Source organism: Conger conger, chromosome 3, assembly GCF_963514075.1.
Source record: "Conger conger chromosome 3, fConCon1.1, whole genome shotgun sequence".
In the NCBI taxonomy this organism is placed as follows: domain Eukaryota; kingdom Metazoa; phylum Chordata; class Actinopteri; order Anguilliformes; family Congridae; genus Conger; species Conger conger.
The window spans coordinates 30265809-30286546 of NC_083762.1; the positions used below are offsets into that span (position 1 = coordinate 30265809).

The 20738-nt window shown below is 38.3% G+C and overlaps 1 protein-coding gene across 1 annotated transcript; it reads left to right on the forward strand.

Annotated features, from left to right (window-relative positions):
* Positions 1-11171: 11171 nt before the first annotated feature.
* On the forward strand, positions 11172-15975 carry LOC133124229 (protein sprouty homolog 2-like). The gene is made up of 2 exons (XM_061235229.1): positions 11172-11727; positions 14281-15975. Exon 2 carries the CDS (start codon positions 14332-14334, stop codon positions 15262-15264), a length of 933 nt encoding a protein of 310 aa, XP_061091213.1. The 5' UTR covers positions 11172-11727; positions 14281-14331; the 3' UTR covers positions 15265-15975.
* The last annotated feature ends 4763 nt before the right edge of the window (positions 15976-20738 follow it).

Here is a 20738-nt window from a genome sequence, read left to right on the forward strand (position 1 = left end):
GAGCATGAAGAAAAATAATCTCTGGTCTAATGAGACAAAAATGGGCAGATCTGGCTAATACCATCCCTATGGTGAAGCTTGGTGGTGGTAGCATCATGCTATGAGGGAGAAGCAGGGACAGGGACACTGCTCAGAATTGAGGGAAGGATGAATGCAGCTCAAAGAAAACCTGCTCCAGAGGGCACGTGACCTCAGGCTGGGATGGTCCTTCACCTATCAGCACAACAATAAACTGAAGCGTACAGCAAAGAGAATGCTGGAGTGGCTTGAGGACAAGTCTCTGATTGTGCTTGATTAAACTCCATAGAACATCTGTGGAGGGACCTGAAGATGGCAATTCACAGACATTTCCCATCCAATCTCATGGAGCTTGAGAGGATCTGCCAGGAAGAATGGGATGAACTACCCAAATCCAGGTGAAAAAGAATTCAAAATCCCCTTGTCATCAATCCGCACTGAAAAAAACAAATAACTAATTTCGCCTTTTTTATCCTCGTGGCTTTCCGTAGTTCTGTTTCCTGGTTATTCATTTAATCTGTTTATTGTTATTAAATAAGCATTTAATAACAACAAACAAGAATGGTAGCCTGAACTCCGGTAAATACAAAACTGAAGACGGCATACATAATAAGAGGATAATGACAATTTTGAAGGCACATTCGACAAGGATACATTTCCACAAACAGAACTACTCACTGGGTATTACACCAAGAGTACAGTGCTCAATATATTTCTGTGATTTATGACATTCTTGAATGATGCATTTTGCTGCACAAATTAAGAATTTTTGGGGAATTTAACGTATTGTGAAGTATATGAGTTTGTGTCATTTATTCTCCAGGTATATTTTTCATTTCCACATTTTTGAATAAACCTATTTGCATGTGTTATTATTAGCATGACCTCAATATCTGGCCTGATCCACCTCCATGAAACACGCTGCAGTGTGCAGTGATAAAATGATTGTTTCTTGATAATATATTTAAGAGCTTTTTAACAACTTCTTTATGAGTGTTTGTCATTTTAAGTGTCCTGGCCAAAAATTTCATCTAGATATGCAGATATGTAATAATTTTATTATTACACTTAATTGCTTCAAATTTACCAATCCCTTTCAATAATATGGACCGATTGGCACCATCTTGTGGTATGAAGTACAAATGTTTCATAATTTATTCCAAAAGAAAAGTATAACTACAAGGTACCATAGATGGGATGAGATACAGACTAAAGATTAAAAGATATTAAAAAGGCTCTCTCATTTCTTGAATTTATTATTTGAAAAATAAAATTCATGGAATCATTTCAAAAATTTGTCTTTTGTCTGGTGTCTTAGAAAGTTACCAGTCAGCTCTGTTTCAGAATGGTTGCACACAACTGAAATATTCTTTGTTCAAATAAACTGGAATGAGAAAAGCATGGCAGTCTTATCTCTTTAGTTGTCCTCTCTCACCAAATCATTCACTTTTATCTTCTTCCCACTGTTGCCTCAGTTTAGATGCCACTTCCCCCTCTCCAGAATTCATGACCAGTCTGGTACCTGCCCTTCCCCCATTATACATCCCCAATAAGAAGTTCTGCTGTTCTTTATAAATAATGCAGGTTTCCACAGTGTGGAAGTGACTGCTGAACAAAGACCCTGTATGATGGACAGATCATTCAAGCAAAAGCATACAGGAAGTCTTACCCCAAAGTAACAATGTAGGCCACTTAGTGTGTAACAATGTAGGCTGTATTCTGTTTATTTTTCTTTTTAAAGCAAACTGCATTTCACAAGGGCAAAATAACTATTTTAATTCCATTATAGAAGATCAAAAATATCTGTGCACCTATGGAAATTAAATTAGAAGTGGAGGACAGAATTTACCATGAGACTATTTCTATAGTGTTGAATCCTGCTTGGCGTAGCCAGGGTTTCCGACCCAAGACACTACGACCCCCAGCTGAGAGGCCCCATTGTCCTGGGCCCCCTTTTCATGGCACAGGCGAAAAGGTAACTGACAGCACAATTGTTTGGCAGGGACTCCCACTGCTTTAAACGCTTGGATGCCCCGGTCACACGTTGTCAATAAAAGCTGTGAGAGGTAATGACTGAAGAAGGGACTTTCAGGAAACTCTCGTCTTAAACCTTTCAAAAAATGGAAAGGCCCCACTGACTTTTCCAGTGTTTCCCCACTCCACCACAGGGCACCACCAGCCTGAAATAACCCCTGAGCCATATTTCAAATCCTGTTCCTGAACCAACCAATGGAACAACAAAGTTTTTATTCAACCATCACATTTGTGAAGAATACAAGGGAAACACAGGGAAGAGCTCATGGAGAGCATTTTTTTAAATTTTGTCTGTGCAATGTCCAGAATTTAGTTTGTTTCACTGAAAGACAAATGCCCCTATTTCATTGGGTTTACTGTCAATAGAACCCTTTGATGAAGCAAAAAAAAAAAAAATCTACATCAAGACAAAATATTTTGTTGGCTGGGGAGTACATCCAATTTATCTACTCCATCCTTCCTGGTATCTTCTCCACTGTGAAAAGGTATAGAGATTTTTCTCTCATTGTGTACTTTTGGGTAAATTGTAAGATCATCTTATGTTCATATTTACTTGAAGCCTACTTCATAGCTTTTATGTGCTCATATACACTCATTTACACTTTATTAGGAACACTATTCTAATACTGGGTAGAGCCTCCTCTGAAAACTGCGTCAATTCTTTGTGGCATGGATTCCATAAGATATTGAAACATTCCTTTGAGATTCTGTTCCATGTTGACATGATCACATCATGCGATTTCTGCAGATTTGTTAGCTGCACTTTCATGCTGTGAATGAATCCCTGTGGAAACGCCTTGTTAATGAGAGCGGTCAGAAGAGAAGGGCCAGACTGGTCAAAGCTGACTGGAAGGTGACAGTAACATGCAAATAACCACACATTACAACAGTGGTATGCAGAAGAGCATCTCTGAACACACAATGTGTCAAACCTCTCAGAGGATAGGCTATAGCAGCAGAAGACCAATACATTTAAAGTTAAAACAAATCTAGTGAATACTTAATGAAGTTATTGATGATATAACTCATGATGTTAGCAGCAGGATAAATTCAGAAGTCTACAAAAACATTCTGTCTGGCAAACTTACTGAGAAATGCGTCCAAACTAATTGGGAGGAACTTCATCATGCAGCAAGACAATGACCCAAAACACACTGTCACAAGAAAGGACTTCATTAGGGAGAAAAGATGGAAGCTTTTAGTCAGATAAAATCAGTCACCAAACCTTAACCCAATTGAGCATGCATTTCACCTCTTGAAGGGGAAAACCCCACAAAACAAACAACAACTGAAAGAGGCTGCAGTAAAAGCCTGGAAAAGCATCACAAAAGAAGAATGCAACAGTTTGGTGATGTCAGTGGGTCGCAGGCTTGATGCAGTTATTGCAAGCAAGGGATATGCTACCAAATCTTAAGTGTTATTTATTTTAATTTACTTAAATACTCTCATTTGCAATACATTTCCTCACCTAAAGATTGGTTGGTCTGATTCCAAAGATGCTATGTTCTGGTTAGTTTAACACATCTAGTTGTAAATACCAGGAAATAAAAGCTGCAGTTTTGAACTCTTGTCTCATGTTCATCTTTTTATTTAATCTCCAAATGTATTCAGTGTATTGCAAAAACAAAGGTATTGGCCTTGCAGTTAACAATATGTTTGGAGGGGACAGTAACTGTGAATGGTTTTGTGAAGTACAGTAACGTTACATTGAAGTTTAGCTCTCTAATGCTTTGCTAGATTGCTAAGGTTACTAGCTAAATTAGCTATTATGTCACGTCCTGAAATTGTTGTGCGTAAACTGACAACTCTCAATTACCTATAATCTTTTCCTTTCTGCCTTTCCTTTTCAGCACAAAATAGAAAAGTTGGCAATGTTGGCTAAATTGTGTGATGTTTGTGTAATGTGTGGGCCAAGTGTGAAACAGGCAGCTCCGACAGTAAAAATGTACAGTGGACCGGGTATTACAAATAAGCAGTTGCAAATAAGAAACCAATTCAAGCCGCGTTTAAAACCTTGAAGTTAACCAAGACAAAAAATAATCAAAACCTAAATCAAAAAACTAGCCGAAAAACTGGCAGTTGGCTTCTGTCTTCTTGTAGGTATATTAATAAGCTGTGTAATATAAAGTAAATGTACAATAGGTAAGATTTTTGTAAATACCTTCCTATGATTGAAAAAGGCTCACTGACATGTTGACTCACTCACTGCCTGTGTTCATAGTCCTTAAATTTGGGTTTCAAAAGATGCAGTTGATGGACTGAGACTCTGTACCAAAGCATTATATAGCTGTACAATAATTCAAGCTCATTGGTTTTGCACAAACTTGACATCAACTTGTGTACAAAATTTGGTACAGATAACAACAAGCATTCCCGAAACTGCACTCAGATGTCCTGAAGTGTCCCCAAATCGCGGGAAAGGAAATCCAATTCCATTTACTCTGAAATTAATAGAGATAGAGATCCCATATTTTATGAAACACAACTTGCATACATCCTTCACTATTATCAACTGTAATTTTCATTCTAGGATATATGAGTTTAACATAACTAGGCCGGGCCGGGTGCAATGTTACTTTTGTCCCTGCCGAGTAGGACAAAAGTAATAGTAAACTAAACTAGCGGTTCGCAATGCGTGTTATATCTCAGTTTTTTTGGGTTTGTAATTCTCTTCACTTTCAACACATGTTCGATAAGACATAATTTCATGTCTGTATCTATTCAATAAATGCTATAGGTTCGAAATCCATGAAAATGAACCGCGCGTAAACATTGCAAACAATAAAATGTTTTGCAATAAAAGATTAATCGGAATGAAAATCATTACTTGGGCTTAATAGCTACACTAGATCCTTGAATATAGTTCATTTATTAAACCTGTCAATAAAAGTAGGCTATATTGTGAATTTGTGACGTTTGTAGACTAATTTTCAAACATAATGGCAATTGATTTTGGCAACTATGACCCTCAAATTGTAGCCTAACGTATTATTAAATGTGTAGATAAATGTACGTTGTGAGCACTCAAAGCTTATCAAGCAGTCACAATTCTAATGATGCCATATTTGTAGACTCATTTTCAAACATTAGGTAGTTGATTTTTGCAAAATAGAATCAACTAGAGGAGACAACAAACTTTTTTGTTTATTTTTTACAGCAGACTTAAACAAGTAGACCGAACAAGGGGTAAGAGCAGACATAAGAATGTGCAAGAAAGAACCATCTAGAACTAAAAACTTCCACTCTGCACTGGGCACCATACAACAGGTAAGAGTAGACATTAGAAAGTGCAAATCAAAAACCGAACATGCATTATGTGGTGGTGGTTTCCAACCCTCTCCTGGGGCCCTCAAGCTGTTCCATGTATTTGTTCAATTCCACCACCATTCTTTGATTAACTAGGTGTCCTGACTGCTCTTCATCCTTTTTATCAATCTAGAAAGCGTCACATGGCATAAGCCATGCTTATCTGCACTGGTGTGCACAGATAGCTTTCCCACCAGGACATCCTGTGCTGCCTGTTTACATGTCTCTGTTAAGAAGAGACCTTGCCGTGTCTTCCTAATTCTAATTATCTGCATATTCTGTAAATGTAACAAAAGAAAATGCATTATAAGTCATTGTAAAATATTGCAGGATGAAAGTAATGATGTTACTTTTGTCCCTCCATGGGACGTTCCTTCTGTCCTTCCCCTCTGTCCAGTCACTTCTCCCTGGCTAGCATCTAAGACTTGCTAGCATGAAACTTGATACGCTATGCGTATAATTGATATGCTATCAATTATTCACTAGATGTGATAAGAAAAGTACATATATTTGCAAACATAAACAAGTAAACACAGTTCTACAATCGAAAAAGACTTAGGGTCCGTTTTTACTTAGCTCATGCAAAAAGGTTTTCAGAAGGTAGCTCCAACAAACATGCTCTGATGGTGCCTGATGGTGTTTGAAGCTCATGCATTGGTATATGCACATGCACAAGTAACCACATAATTGCAGCTCTCATCGTTTTCGAGAAGATGTGCATGTTACTTTGGCCCTCTGTTACTTTTGACCCAGCTCTTCCCTATCCAACTGTCAAACTTGAGTTCATGACGTTCAGAAGCGTCCTTAGGCAAAGCATGCAATGCGCAGTTCACGCTATTTTTTTTTCACAGCATTTGCTTTACATTTTTCACTAGTCCTGTCGATTGTTCACTAGTCCTGTCACAAACCTCATTTTTTCTCCAGATAGATAACTTCATAGCTGAAAAACTGATAGCACTCCTGTATTAACCTGAACACTATTGGCACAGTTGGAAATCGCTTTTTATAAATGATCCATCCGACTTTTACTATTTGGCTACATTTTTTCTGCTGGTCCGTTTTTTCCAGAGATCCACTTTGGTGTTTTAAAACATTTAAATTTGCTTTGCCATAGTTCACTCGTCTTTGCTATTTTCCTAACTACTAGGTGTTGCTGACATTCAAACTTCACCACCATAACAGTTAGCTTCATCATTCTGCATCATCAGAAAAAAATAGACTGTTGACAACAACTGCATGCTTCACAGCAATCTTTGCATATTGTCAGAAAAGAACAGTACACATATTTAACATGTTTGGATATTGGAGACTCTTGTATTTTTTTGATGGTAATAGCCTTAGCCTGCACTTTCCAATAATGGCTTGGCTACTGAATTCTTAGTTTTCTTGCACCCTGTTCCCTTCTTTTTTCTGCAAGTCAGGAAGTAAGTGACACCTTTAGTTATTATGTATTATCCCTGTTGGCTGACGTGCCAATAGAAAAACAAATCCTGCACATTTGCTTGCAGTGCTATCGCTTACATAATTATCAGAGAATGTACTGGTAGGCCTGTGTCTAAATAACTTAAATTACAAATCGGCTGGAGTGTCATTTTGTATGAGGTGTAAACATTGTAACATGTAAGATCTTTTTTATGGAATGTATGGCTCTAGGTGGCAGGAAATAAATGTGTTTTAAAAAGAAAAAAGAAAACTCTAAGGTGGAGAGGGACACACCTCCACCCAGGCAGTTTTTCTTAAATGTATTTTTATCAAATCTATCTGTTGCTGGATTTACAAGATTACAGAGCAAGCTAGTTTGCTAATCTGCCACTGTTAGTTATCTAGTTCTAAAAGCCACTGCCTTCCAGGCATCACAGATATTGAGCTATTCTGTAGTTCAGCACTCATTTTAAATGACTTCAATTGTACATTTTAATTTTGACATTTTAAATGCAACCAATTGCCAAAATGTGCTACTCGTCAACTACATCTGCAGTTTGTATTTGTGAAACCAAGGCAGGAGGGATTGCCACAACCGTCTGTTATTATCCCACCTGCCTGATCTTAATCAAAATTAATCATAATAATTACACACAAAAAAAAAAGACATACATATTTGAAGTCCATAATTTGCCTTTTTGATGACCTTGGTTGCAATGTACAAAATGTTGATTCACACAACCTACCAGGCATGCTCAGGCCAAGAAATTAATTTGTTACCATAACTTCCATACACCACCAGATGTCCATGTGGATCTGAAGGTTCAAACAGCTTATAACACAAAATTAGTTGGTTCAGATAATCAAATATTTCAAACTGGTTACATTTCTATTAGTTATGGGCAGCACAATATTGGCTCCTAGTTCAAAACTCTAAGTTCTACACTGCTTGATCTAAATGTAGACCTGATTTGTAGATCAAGTGTTTATTGATGCCTGAAGCAAACAATGCCAAAACATTACATTTTATTTGTGTCATTGTCTCACTGTTTTGCATACTAGTGCTATCTCTAGTGCTATTCCTAGCACACTTTAATAACATTAGGATTGCAATTGCGGCAAATGCTAGATACTGAATGTTAATTAAACTCATTATTTAAACTGTCTGGTGAGCTAGCTGCAGTATTTTCAAGCGATGTTTTCACTAAACCTTCCATTTTTATTAGTGGATAAGAGGGAATGGGTAATACTGATTGCATAACAAAAGCCAATAGTCACACAAATTGGTCAGACCTTATCAGTGCTCAAACCTGATTACCTAATATTAACATAACTAACTAAATAGATTGCATTCCTAACTAAACCTGGAGCCTGCTACTTCCAGCCAAACTGCCAGTAGCATACATATTTTCACACAACATTCCCTTACCGTAAAGATACTGTGGTGTGCAAAAATGTGGACACCCCTGGTCAAAAAGCCTTTTACAATAAATATGTAAGTGAACTGAACCGAACCTGACCTCTAAGTGGTAACATTAAACGTGACACATTTCTTCACATTTTAATACAAGATTACTTTTATTGACATTTTTTAGAGTTTCAGAATATAAAAAAATGAAAAAGGACCTGTACAAAAGTTTGGGAACCCTGTCAGTTAGTCCTTTGTAACAGCTTGTAAACGCTTCCTTCAGAGTTTCTTAGACCTCACTTTTGGAATTTTTCCCCATTCTTTCTGGCGGCCACCTTGCATGTATCAGATCTCTCCACAGAATTTCAATAATATTCGAGTCTGGGGACTGTGGTGGCCATTCCATAACCTTCATCCATCTTTCCTGGAGGTACTTCATGGTTGATTTCTTGTCTTGCTGGAATATCCAACCTCTCTTCAACTTCAGTGTCTGGACTGACTTTTGAAAATTAGCCTCAAAAATGTCTTGATATTTGGTGGAATCCATTCTTCCTTCCACTAGCAAAATATTTCCGGTGCCCCCAGCTGCCACACAACCCCAAAGCATAATGGATCCACCGCCATGCTTAACAGTTGGCAAGGTGTTCTTCTCGACAAGGGTTTCACCCTTTTTTCTCCAAACAAATCTTTTTTGGTGGTGGCCAAAAACTTACATTTTGGTTTTGTCCAAAGCACATTCTCCCAAAAGGCTTCAGGCTTCTCTGTGTTTTCTTTTGTATACTTCAGACACTTCATTTTGTGTTGAGTTTGTTCATTCTGGATACTCTGCCATGTAGGTTTTTGTTGTTTAAAGTATGTTGTATTGATGTCCTTTAAACAGCTAGACCTGTGTCTGCTACTCTTTTTTAAACCACTTTTTTTCTTCTGAGCATTTCTCACCAGGTCTTGAGCCATTCTATCTGAAATCTTTCTTGGTCTTCCAGACCTTTCCTTGACTTCAACTGTTCCATTTATCTTCCATTGTGTACTAATGTTTCTGACAGTGGAAATAGGTAGTTTGAAACATTGACTGAGTTTTTTGTAGCCATTTCCTTCTTGGTGGATCTTTTGAAATCCTTGAACAACTGTTTAGAGCAGGCGTGCACAACTCCGGTCCTGGAGGGCTGGTCTGCAAGCTGGTTTTTTTTTCCAACCAGTTACCTTAATTTATTTTTCTGATAGCTCTAGAAATTATGGTGGTTCATTCCTGTACTAGAGCAGATTAAAATCTTTAGGATACACTTGCAGTCTGCACCTGACTCATTGAAGCCCTAACAAGTAAAACACCTAGGTCTGTTACATAGCATAATTCAAAAGGGTTCCCAAACCTTTGCACATGGCCCTTTTTCGTTTTTATTATTTATAATTTATAAACAGTAAAAAATTGAAATAAAAAGCAATCTTGCTTTAGGATTAGCAGAAAGGTCTCATGTTTAACTGCCATTTAGAGTTCAGGTTTGCTTTCGATCATGTACAGACTCATTGTAACAGACATTTAAACCAGGGGTGCCCACATTTTTGCACCCCACTGGAACTATCCAGCTGCACATAACATGGTAGGGAAAAAATCCTGACTGTGACTATTGAGTGCATACTACTGAATTATAAACTGCTCAGTAATATGATATCTTCATGTGTTATGTTTGGGAAGTTTATGTCAAGAGTTTTTTGTAGAAATGTGTCCCATTTCATTTAGGGTACTACTTTCAAAACATATTTCAACTGCTAGATAAATCATTAATTCCCTATAAATGTATTTGTATTTAGAAATGGATTGCACTCTTGTTTCCATCATGTGGGGTAACAACATTTTGGAGAGATCCGTACACACATTTTCTTTTTCTTTTTTTTGTTCTGATGGCAGTCTAAGATTTAGGGATACCCAATTCTACAGCATCATACCCAACTCAACAGCATCACAGGTGTAGCAAATTAGACAGCAAGGACCAATCATGTTAGCTAGTCTATTAATTAGTTCTTAATTCATGGCAGTAAATACAAAAGGTAATGTACATATAAAATATAAATAGATTGTGCTCCTATTTCAGCCATTGGGGTTAAAACAGAAGGACAAGGATCTCAGTAACTGATGAACATGTCCCATTTTTGTGAAAAGGGATATTGAAATCATTTGTTTCTGACAGGCTCAGTTTTTTACAGACTTTATTTATTAATGTATTTATTTTTGTATTAGATGTAACCGTATATTTGACCTGCAGAACAAGAACGTTTCGCTATTAAGCTTTTAAAGCTGAAGGAGATAGATGTCCCAGATGGTGCAGTATAATTTAGTCTCAGAGTTGGCAGCAAAGCATGGTTTCGGTCACACTGTTACGTCTCCTCAAATCATATATGAACCATCCAAATATAAATATGGTTAAATTATGATCCAGTATTATTTCACCAGTCGGCATATGCAAGTTTGCTTCCTAATGCTCAGTTTATGAAGGCCACACTCACATTTTATTCTTAAAAAATATAAATCCAAAGAGTAAAAAAATGTGTCATCCTTCTGCCATCATAACCTATCGGTTTTGTTTTCAAATGTGCTGAACTGCGAAGCAAAATCGCATATGCAACCTAATCATTCATCATAAACCAAATTCGGCTGCAGTACATGAAAAAAATGTTTCGACGTTGTGCTGAGAACTCATAATGAAGCGAATGCCGATCATATTATTATGTATTTGTATCATTCTTGTATTCTTCAAGGATTCATTATTCTCGTGTGATAACGGGAAAAGCAAGTGTACGCTTAACCTTTTGGCCAACTATTTGTCAAATCTTTGCAGAAATTTAGAATGACCCCCGCAGTTCAGAGCAGTTTCTGGCACAGAACAGTGTGAATGCAAAGTCCTGTGGAGCCAATGAGCTGGGACCGGATACGATATATCCTCTGGGACAACAACTTCTCTGTTCCCCCTCACTTCCACATGACGCCATTTACTGCATAAACCCGACCTCCTCCGGAAAGAAGAAAAAAAGAAGACTAGAAAAAACTTGAAAGCACCTCAGTGTGCAAAGCAGCCAAACATGCAATAACCACAACGTCGATTTTTGAGAACAATCCATCACGCATGCCACCGTGCGTGTTTCAATATCGATGAGCGATTTTGTAGCTAGATGTAGCTACATTTCACATCGAGTTTGCTAACGTGTCGCTTGCGGAATATATTTGGCTAACATTAGCTAGGTACTGTTCTTGCAGAAAGTAGATAACAAGTTGGCTAAGTTATTCGCTAATGGCTTTATTCTCTGCTGTTGTGTACGTCCACGTGTTCAGTTCAAAGGAATATATTTGAAAATATTTTTTTCATGCAAAAGTGGATCTGGCACTAATTATTGGAAGAAAATTATTCAGCTGCATTTTGCGGAGGAGTTGCCAGTTGTTTGCTTAAGTTGTTTTTAAGGAGTAAAAGAGAGATCCCCAGTTTTGGAGTTACCTTGTTGGCTACTTTTACTCAACAAAAAGGAGGGTGGTAGCTAGCAGTGTGAGCACGGTAAGTGTTTTTACTAAACTGTAAAACTATGTAACTACAGTAAAACATCAACCTTCTGCAGGATGATTTTGGGAAGCCTTCGGAGCTAGTAGCCAACCAAACTAGCTAGCATGCATTCGTGCTTGCCCGCTAGCTTTGTGCATTCTACCCGTGTGTTCGAATAGTTCGGGTTTCGGCATCAGTGACTATGCTATGTCTGTAATACGGGCTCACTGCGCGCCATTTGAGCTATTCTGTAATGTTTGCGTTGGTGACTTGGCTAGCTAAGCGTTACGGTGCTGTGCGTTGGTGTGTAGTTTGTTAGCTAGTTATAAAGTTAGATTATGCACGATTTGTTTTTAGCAATGCTCATCTAAATATTAATGCTAAAAGAGGTATAACCGACATTTTGGTTGGCTAGCTGCAATAACCCTTAATTTCGATAAACATTAACTAGCTAGGTAGTTGGTAAATGATGTACATTGGAACTACGTTAACTTGCCTATCTAACAAAATAATTATATTTATTGGATGTTGCTGGTTTAACTTTCTGACAAAACGTCTCGTTTATCTGGGTCTAGGGTGTAGTTAGCTAGCTAGTTATGTAACCTTAATGTTCGCTATGTACTGTAAACACGAGTGTAAATAAGGCAGTCACTATAACCGTAATTAATTCAACTGACCCAGTAACTTAACATAGTTTACACGCGCTTTTCGTGCATGGAGCAAAAGTAGCTCGTGTTAGCTGTAGAGGCATGCATTGCTTGGCTCGATAACTTTGTTAGTTGAGGTGATGATGGTACAATTTCCATTTTCCGGTTAGGTTATTTTAAGATGCAGTGCGCCTTGTTTGCGGTTTCGCTGACACAAATTGGTGTCGGAAACTTTTTGTTTTACTTCGCTACCAGCGCTAGCTATTTGTCTGTCAAAAGCCCCACCCCAATGACAATCTGAACTCAGTCATACAATCATAACGTGCGCACACGGACCCTTGCTTAGCCTATTTACATTTCATCAATAGATATAGTTTTGTTTTAGCTATCTAGTTAAATAACGCGAACAGTTTTGTCAAAGTATATCGTTAGTCTGACCGTGAATGGTCTCGCTTGCATTTTGTAGCTAAGTAAGTTGGGCTTTTCTGATGCGGTTTGCACTTCAACTTTCTCATGGTGGCCAGAGCCGACTACAACGTTTCTGTTGTCAGATAATTGTACCAACGTGAATGCATGTTGTCAGATACTTTTGTGCAACCAATTGAACAGACTCAAGCTATTTAAACCGATTTAATAACTTTGGTTCTCTCAATTTAAATGACTAACTTGACTTGTGTTGAAATTAATTTACAAAAGAATGCCACTTATTTGATCAATTGTGTTTTCACTTTCAGATTATTAAACCATATTGTACACCCCTTCCTTAACCGAGTCCCTCACTCATATCTCCTTTTAAATGCTCTAATGTAAGCCACTTATGTAAAATCTATCTTCAGCATTGTAATGCATGTTAGTGCCCCTTTAGCACTATATTATCAAGTGTGTCCATTTACAGCCAAAAACACTCCATTTGTTAAGGCCACATGTCAAAGCCACATGTCAAACCTTTTAATTAATATTCAGGGTGTCCTTTCTCCTTCTTTTATATTAGAAAAATAGAACTACAACTCATTGCGCTCTTCTTGTTTATTAAAATATGGGAGTGTTATTATGAGGCGAAAATATGAAGGCCATGGTGCTGGGCCACACACAGGAGACAAAGTACCTAAAAGTACAACACAGCCTTTTTGAAATTTAAGATCACACTGGTATAACTGCAGTTACTTAAGTTCTAATATTTGCTCCATGTTTTACTCAATAAGGGGGAGAAATACACTCACTGAGCACTTTATCTTATTAGGTATATTTATTCATGCAACTATCTAATCACCCAGTTGTGTGGCAGCAGTGCAATGCATAAATTCATGGAGATACAGGTCCAGAGCTTCAGTTAATGTTCACATCAACCATCAGAATGGGGAACATTTTTGATCCAAGTGACATTGACCATGGAATGATTGTTGGTGCCAGACAACAACAGTCTCTAGAGTTTGCAGCGAATGGTGCGAATAACAAAAACATCCAGTGAGCAGCAGTTCTGCTTGCAGAAAGCCCTGTTAATGAGAGAGGACCAAGCAGAACGGCCAGACTGGTCAAAGCTGACCAGAAGGTGACCAAATAACCACACATTACAACAGTGGTATGCAGGACAGCATCTTTGAACACAATGTGTCAATGGGCCACAGCTGCAGAAGAAAAAAATAAGTCTAGTGAATACCTAATAGTGCTCACTGAGTGTACAGTACTTTCATCTTGCTATTGATTGTAGTCTTAGTGCGGCCTTGAGCCATTCGTAATGGTAACATCCTGTTTTCTTATTTAGGAGTGTGCAGCAGAGTAGCAGACCAAAACTTTAATGATTTCTCTTGCATTCTCATATTGATGCAAATGAGCTAAGCTGGCAGTGGCATTTCCATCAATCTTAAAATGCTTTATTTTTTGCTTGAGCTTATACTTCACTCGCTGGTTTCATCTCTTACAGGACTTCAGATGTGTTCAATGCCTGCAGGAGAGATACCTCTTCAGAGTAGACATGGAGACAAGAACTCAGAATGGCAATGGGTCTCCTGGCTTGCTGCATGTTCTCCGTGACAGCGGGGGACAGAATGGGGATCTCAATCCCAGGGAGGCCTTGAGCCAGCAGGTCCAGGTGCTATCACTGGATCAGATTCGGATAATCAGGAGTGCCAATGAGTACACCGAAGGACCTATGGTGGCCCCCAGACCAGGAAGTAAACAGGTCAGCACTTTGCCAACATCCCAGCAGAAAACGGAGCCAGCTGAGGGCCTGTTGATCGAGCAGGAGCAGCAGAGGTTTGTTCAAAGAGGGTATGGTCAACATCAACACGTGCACACTTCTCCAACCGCTTTTACCAGGTCAGTGAGTACAATGAGCACGGGCTCCCGGAGTAGCACGCAGATGAGCACCAGCAGCACGTCTTCCGAGCATAGGCTTCTGGAGAGTTCCCACTCTGAGCGGATTATCAGAACGCAGCCCAAGCCCTCGGAAGTAAAGGTGGAGAAGCCGAAGCCCTCTGTGGAGGAGGAATTGGGCAAGCATGCGTACCGCTGCGAGGAGTGCGGGAAGTGCAAGTGTGAGGAGTGCACGTGCCCTCGGACCCTGCCATCCTGCTGGGTCTGTGGCCGGCGGTGCGTCTGCTCCGCACAGAACGTCCTGGACTACGGCACTTGTGTATGCTGTGTCAAGTGCCTTTTCTACCACTGCTCGAGTGATGACGAGGACATGTGCACAGACAAGCCCTGCTCTTGCAGCCAGTCCCACTGCTGTGTTCGCTGGTCTGCAATGGGTGTCTTGTCTGTCTTTTTGCCTTGCTTGCTGTGTTACCTTCCTGCAAAGGGGTGCCTCAGCCTGACCCAGTGCTGCTATGACAGGGCCAGGCGACCGGGCTGTCGGTGCAAAAACACCAACGTTGTGCACTGCAAAAATACTGAGAAGTTAACGTAAGGCAAGCACCTTAAATCAATACGGAGCGTCATCAACAGTAATTAACTTTAGTTCTGGCACTGTAGTAGATGATGGGATGGGGTACATAGCTGTTTGTTTGAGGTGGTTCACATTGTTTTTTTTGTTTTTTTTCCAGCTACAGTTTTTTAACAAGAGGTTTTCTGACAAAGGTTCAGATTGTTAATCGCACAAACTATTAATACAACTGATAAGCTACAGCTACAAACTTTCCTTCCCAACTGTTTCTGAGTAGCATTTGCAGAATATGTAAATTAGCAGACTTTTTGCCAGAGATGTTTTATTTTTGTATATATACATTACAACTGTGAAACATTGTGCCAACCCAGAGGCACGTTGATTGAAAAAGTGTGTATATATGTACACATACTAATGTTGTACATTCATTTGAATGTATATCAGTCAAGTAGACTACCTTGCATGAATCGTATCCCCTCAACTATACATGCAAATTGTACAGTGAGCCTAAAAAAAGTATATTTTCTCAATTTTCAGCATATTGTTTAGTGTAAAGAATATTTATTTGAAGTTTTATTATTTTATAAAAAAAACATATTTATTTTGAGACATCTAAAACATTGCCCTGTTTTAAAGTATACTTTTGTGGTTGCTGAAAATGAGGGTGACAAGGGTGTCAGGCCTGATGCATATGTTCACTATAAAATAGAAAATATATTAATGTTTGAAAGTAGACTACTTTGTCTCCATTATTTTGTGCTACATCTTAAATGTTCTTTTGGGTATGCTTAGGTGCTTGATAATGATCTGTGTGAGATGCGTTGATCTTTAATACCGAGAGATGCGTGTGAATAATTTCCCCAGGGTTGGAAGATTAGAATCAGGTAACAGAAGTACAAGTTACTTGCAAAAAAATAACCAGAAGACAGTAACACTTGTCTTTATAGGGAGATTGTGATAAATGAGACTTTGCTCACTGCCTTTCTAACTAATTTAAATTGCTGGAATCCTCATGTTGTTTCCAGGGGTGCATCTGGAAGTTATAGAGAAGCCAAATAATTTTGCAGGCATTCTTTAGACAGACTAGCTCTAGGGCAACATGCACTGTTCCAGCTTAGTTGCTCATTCTGGTTTTAGTTTCTCTACCAGATTTTCAGTGTACACAAGGCCACACAAAATACGTACTGGAACCCATGGGATGAAAAGTAATTACAAATATAGTTTGGACAACTATACAAGGTACTCTTCACAATGTTCTCTTAGATATTGTTTGTTGTGATGATTTACTAATTCCGTGAATGAATATACACTCACTGAGCACTTTATTCGGTAGACCTGCACTCCATCTTGTTCATGTAAATATTTAATCAGCCAATCATGTGGCAGCATCTAAAAGCATAAAAGCATGCAGTCATGGTCAAGAGGTTCAGCTGTTTTTCAGAACAAATGTGGGAATAAATGTGATCCAAGTGACTTTTACCATGGAATAATTGTTGGTGCCAAAATGGGTGGTTTGAATATCTCAGAAACTGCTGATCTCCTGGGATTTTCATCCACAACAGTCGCTAGAATGCAGAAAATGGTGCGAAAAACTAAAACATCCCAACGAGCAGCAGTTCAGCGGGCAAAAAAACCTTGTTAATGAGAGTTCAGTGGAGAAAGGGACAATGTAAATAACCACACAACAACAGTGGTATGCAGAAGAGCATCTGTGAACACATAATGCGTCAAACCAAAGTGGATAGGCTACAGCAGTAGAAGACCAATAAGTATAAATAAGTCTAATAAATACCTAACAAAGTGCTCACTGAGTATGTTTTCAGTGTTAAACTGTAAGTGCACATTAACTGGATAGATTGGTTACATGTTTTTCTTTGTAGTCATCATGAAAGAAAATTACGATCTATATTGTATAATCACTAAAAATATGTCGAACAGTGGAACTGGAAGCCTTTAAAAATTCATAATGGCTAAAGCGAGGATTAAGAAAATGATCTTGTGTACCTACATCATCCAATAACTTGAACTAAATTTGAGTTGGGCACATTCACAAAATAGATAGCAGAAATGCAAAAAAATTGCATACCTATGATTTTCTTTCATTTCATTCCTCCAAGGGGAACATTTGCTGTGGTTTAAGCATTGATGTGAGTGAATTGCTTGCTGTCATCAGGTGAAGCATTAATGATTGCTGTAGGCAGTAGTTTTTGTGTGGGTTCCCTCAGTTACCCATGTTGTGGAAACTTTCCATGGGAAATGTTGCTTAAAACATGCAAAGACAATTCTTCATTGGTAAAAGAAGTAAACAAGTCCTTTTTTCCATGACTTTGAACTGATAAATAGTACACAACTTACAAATTGCACACGTAGATTCTTAATAGCAGTGGTTTAAATCCGTTTTATATCTGATGCAAAGAGAGAGGGTCTACATTAAAGAAGTCTACATGAATGGTCCACATATCTACTCGGTGTGTACTGTACATACCAGTAATGGCAGAGCTTTTCTCGTGTTTGGTTGGGGGCATTTTGCCAATGTTTACCAATGGTTGCATTTAATGCAATTCAATTACACTAGGGGCCACATGAATAAGCCGTGTTCTACTTTGAATATTCAGGCCTTATTACAAACGTGTCATATGCAGTTGATACTAATACAAATGGATTACTCAATATATGCATCTTCCACTTGCCTAACTTATTTCTGAGGTTAAAAAATACTCATGTAATTTTCCTTAATATTACTTTATTCTGTAATGTTTTTAATATAAATGTAGAACAACTGACTTAATTTTATTGCAGCTCACTTCTCATAAGGTCCCTTTTTGCCTTTTTATTTGTGGAAACATGAGACTACAAATGTTAATCATTAAAGGCGTTATTTTTCCTTCAGTTTTAAAACTTCCTTTCCTTCATTGTTTTTAATGGTGAATGCTAGAAGAGGTGGGGGTTGGTGGCACATAGGCCTGTGAAGGCAAAGGGTTAAAGTCGTCACTTTAAATGACAAAAGGCTAACAGTTTACCCCATATTCAGGTCCTTACGTATTCATCCCGTTTTCTATGGACTTGGCTGTTTCGGCTTTCTAAACCCTTCAACTACCTGCCACTGCTTGGTATTATTGGAGGGGGCTTTGGGTTGGTGTGTGTTTTGTATTTGTGTGCTAATGGGGATGAGCCAGCCTTAGAATAGTACAGGAATCCTAGCTTGGAGAGAGAAGGCTTCCAGCCGTAAATGTGTTGTTAATGTGCCTCCAGCACAAAAGGAAGGCAGATTATTCAGGAAAAATGACACCCCTTTGAAAAGCTGCCATGCCAAATGCTCATGTCAGTGCAAGCAGAGTTCATCTGGAATTAGAGGGGCATAAACAACTATAAATGAACGCAATGCCGAGAAACAGAAATAGACCTGACGTGTACAAAGACGCAATATGGGAGTGAAACCAACACAAGATGGGTGCTGAAAACATGCGCTCTTACAAGTCACTGACGCAGAGGAAGTTAGGAATTTGTCAAAAAAACAGGTTGCAGTAAAAACTGAAAAAAAAAGAAGCTGAAGACACATTGCCTCTGGCAATGCGCTATGAAAAGGTTACAGGGTTTGAAAGGAGCCTACAAGACTGATGGTGGGTGTTTTGTGGGTGCGAATGCACCTCTTTTATTCTTTGTCAATCAGTTGCACAGAATGGACATGCTTTTTATGGCAGGCATACAGTGTCTATGATGGTGATTATGGGTGTGGTGATGGGAATTAAAAAAAGAATGAGCTATCCACTATCCACAATAATATGCATGATCTAAAACTCATGGTTTAAAAGGGAGTGGTTAATCTTGAACACAATACATAGTGCATGTAAGCTGTTTGTCCTCAAGGTCATCTTTCAGTTGTCAGTATCTAAGGAAATTGTTGCCTAGTTAACATTGATTACATGTTATGATCGTGTAACACATTCAAGTTTTCAGGTAAAATTAATTATAGTGTACTTTGAGTATTCTCTCACCAGTATTTTCTCACTAAAACAAGTTTTGTATTTAAGATAGCTGCACTTATTAGTGTTTCAATATCAGAGAACTTGTCTAACCCCCCGCCCCCCATTCCCAAACTCACACATCCCTGCAGATACACACACGGAACAAAAAGAATTCCTCGGTGCAATGACTTGGCGGTGGGGCAATTGGAAGTACCCTAGAATGGCTCTTTGTTGATTTTAGACTGCACTGCAGTCCAGCGTTGCTGTGAAGCAGAGAGCTATTGAATCTGTTCACTAATGCAGAACACTCGACAGGAAGGAAGGAAGGAAGAGGCCATTCTTTATGGTCCTATTGTCTGAACACTGGGCTTAAGCAATCCAACAGCTATACAGACCGGGCTGAGGTACTCTTATACCAGCCTGTTGTGGTGGGTTAAGGTCTCCAATGGGTTATAATTTGTAAATGAATCAGTAGAACAAATTATTATTATTATTTTAAAATATTGACAGTAAACTCCATTGTTTTAGTAAATACATTCATACATATTCCTTCAATAATATCTAAAATAAATTAAACTGATTTCCAATGCTTGGAAACAACTTTGTTCATAATGTTGTATTTCCTGCTTGGGAACACTGAACTGTATCCTCAAGCCAACATCTTTCAACAAACTGCTTCTTTATTTTATACATTCATTTTTAACCTAGTTTCACGGTCTACCCTAAAATATTCCTAGAGAGAACAATCCCAAATACTTTGCCTTAAAGGAGCTCTCTGTAACCGCACCTGGCTGATAGCATCTATTCATAATGAAGTCATGAATCATATTGGAAAAGGAAAATCAGTACAATTCAGTATGGTATTCATTGTGACTTAAGCAAGGTGGGTAGTTCCAACTGTTCCTATTATTTAATAGTACATTTTTATATTCTTATAGTAAATTTCTCTGAATTTTTTGTACAAAGGACTCGTACGAGTGTGTCAGGTCAATAAATGTTCCTAACCGCAGAAAACTGTCATAAACCATGTAAACATAATGAATCCCCACCTGTTCTTAAAAGAACAAATGTATGAAAAAGACTCTAAATACGAGAATAGTGAATGCACCAAGTTCTCTTACATCACCCGTACAAGCAATTTAATAAGACATTTGTTCATATGAGTGGTTCTTGCATGAGGCCCAATGATTTCACTTGCTTGTGATTTACAAGCTTTAAACAAAAAATAAAAACGGGAACCTACCAGAGTAAGTATAGTGCCTATCAAACATGACATTCAATTTGAAATTACAAAATGAAACCTTGCTAATATTCTACTTAACTATAAGCAAGCTGTGCTGTATTATACATGTTGTGAAACATGAATAATTATTTTTTTGTGGTTAGTAAGCAAGAAGCTGGTCCTGGTGCTGTGTGTAAGATAGTTAGCTTACCTTACCTGACTGTTTATCATCTTTCCTTTTATTGAATGTCTATGTTTGTGGATGGCATATTTCCAATCTAACCACTGAGCAAGAGTAGCAGTGTTAAACA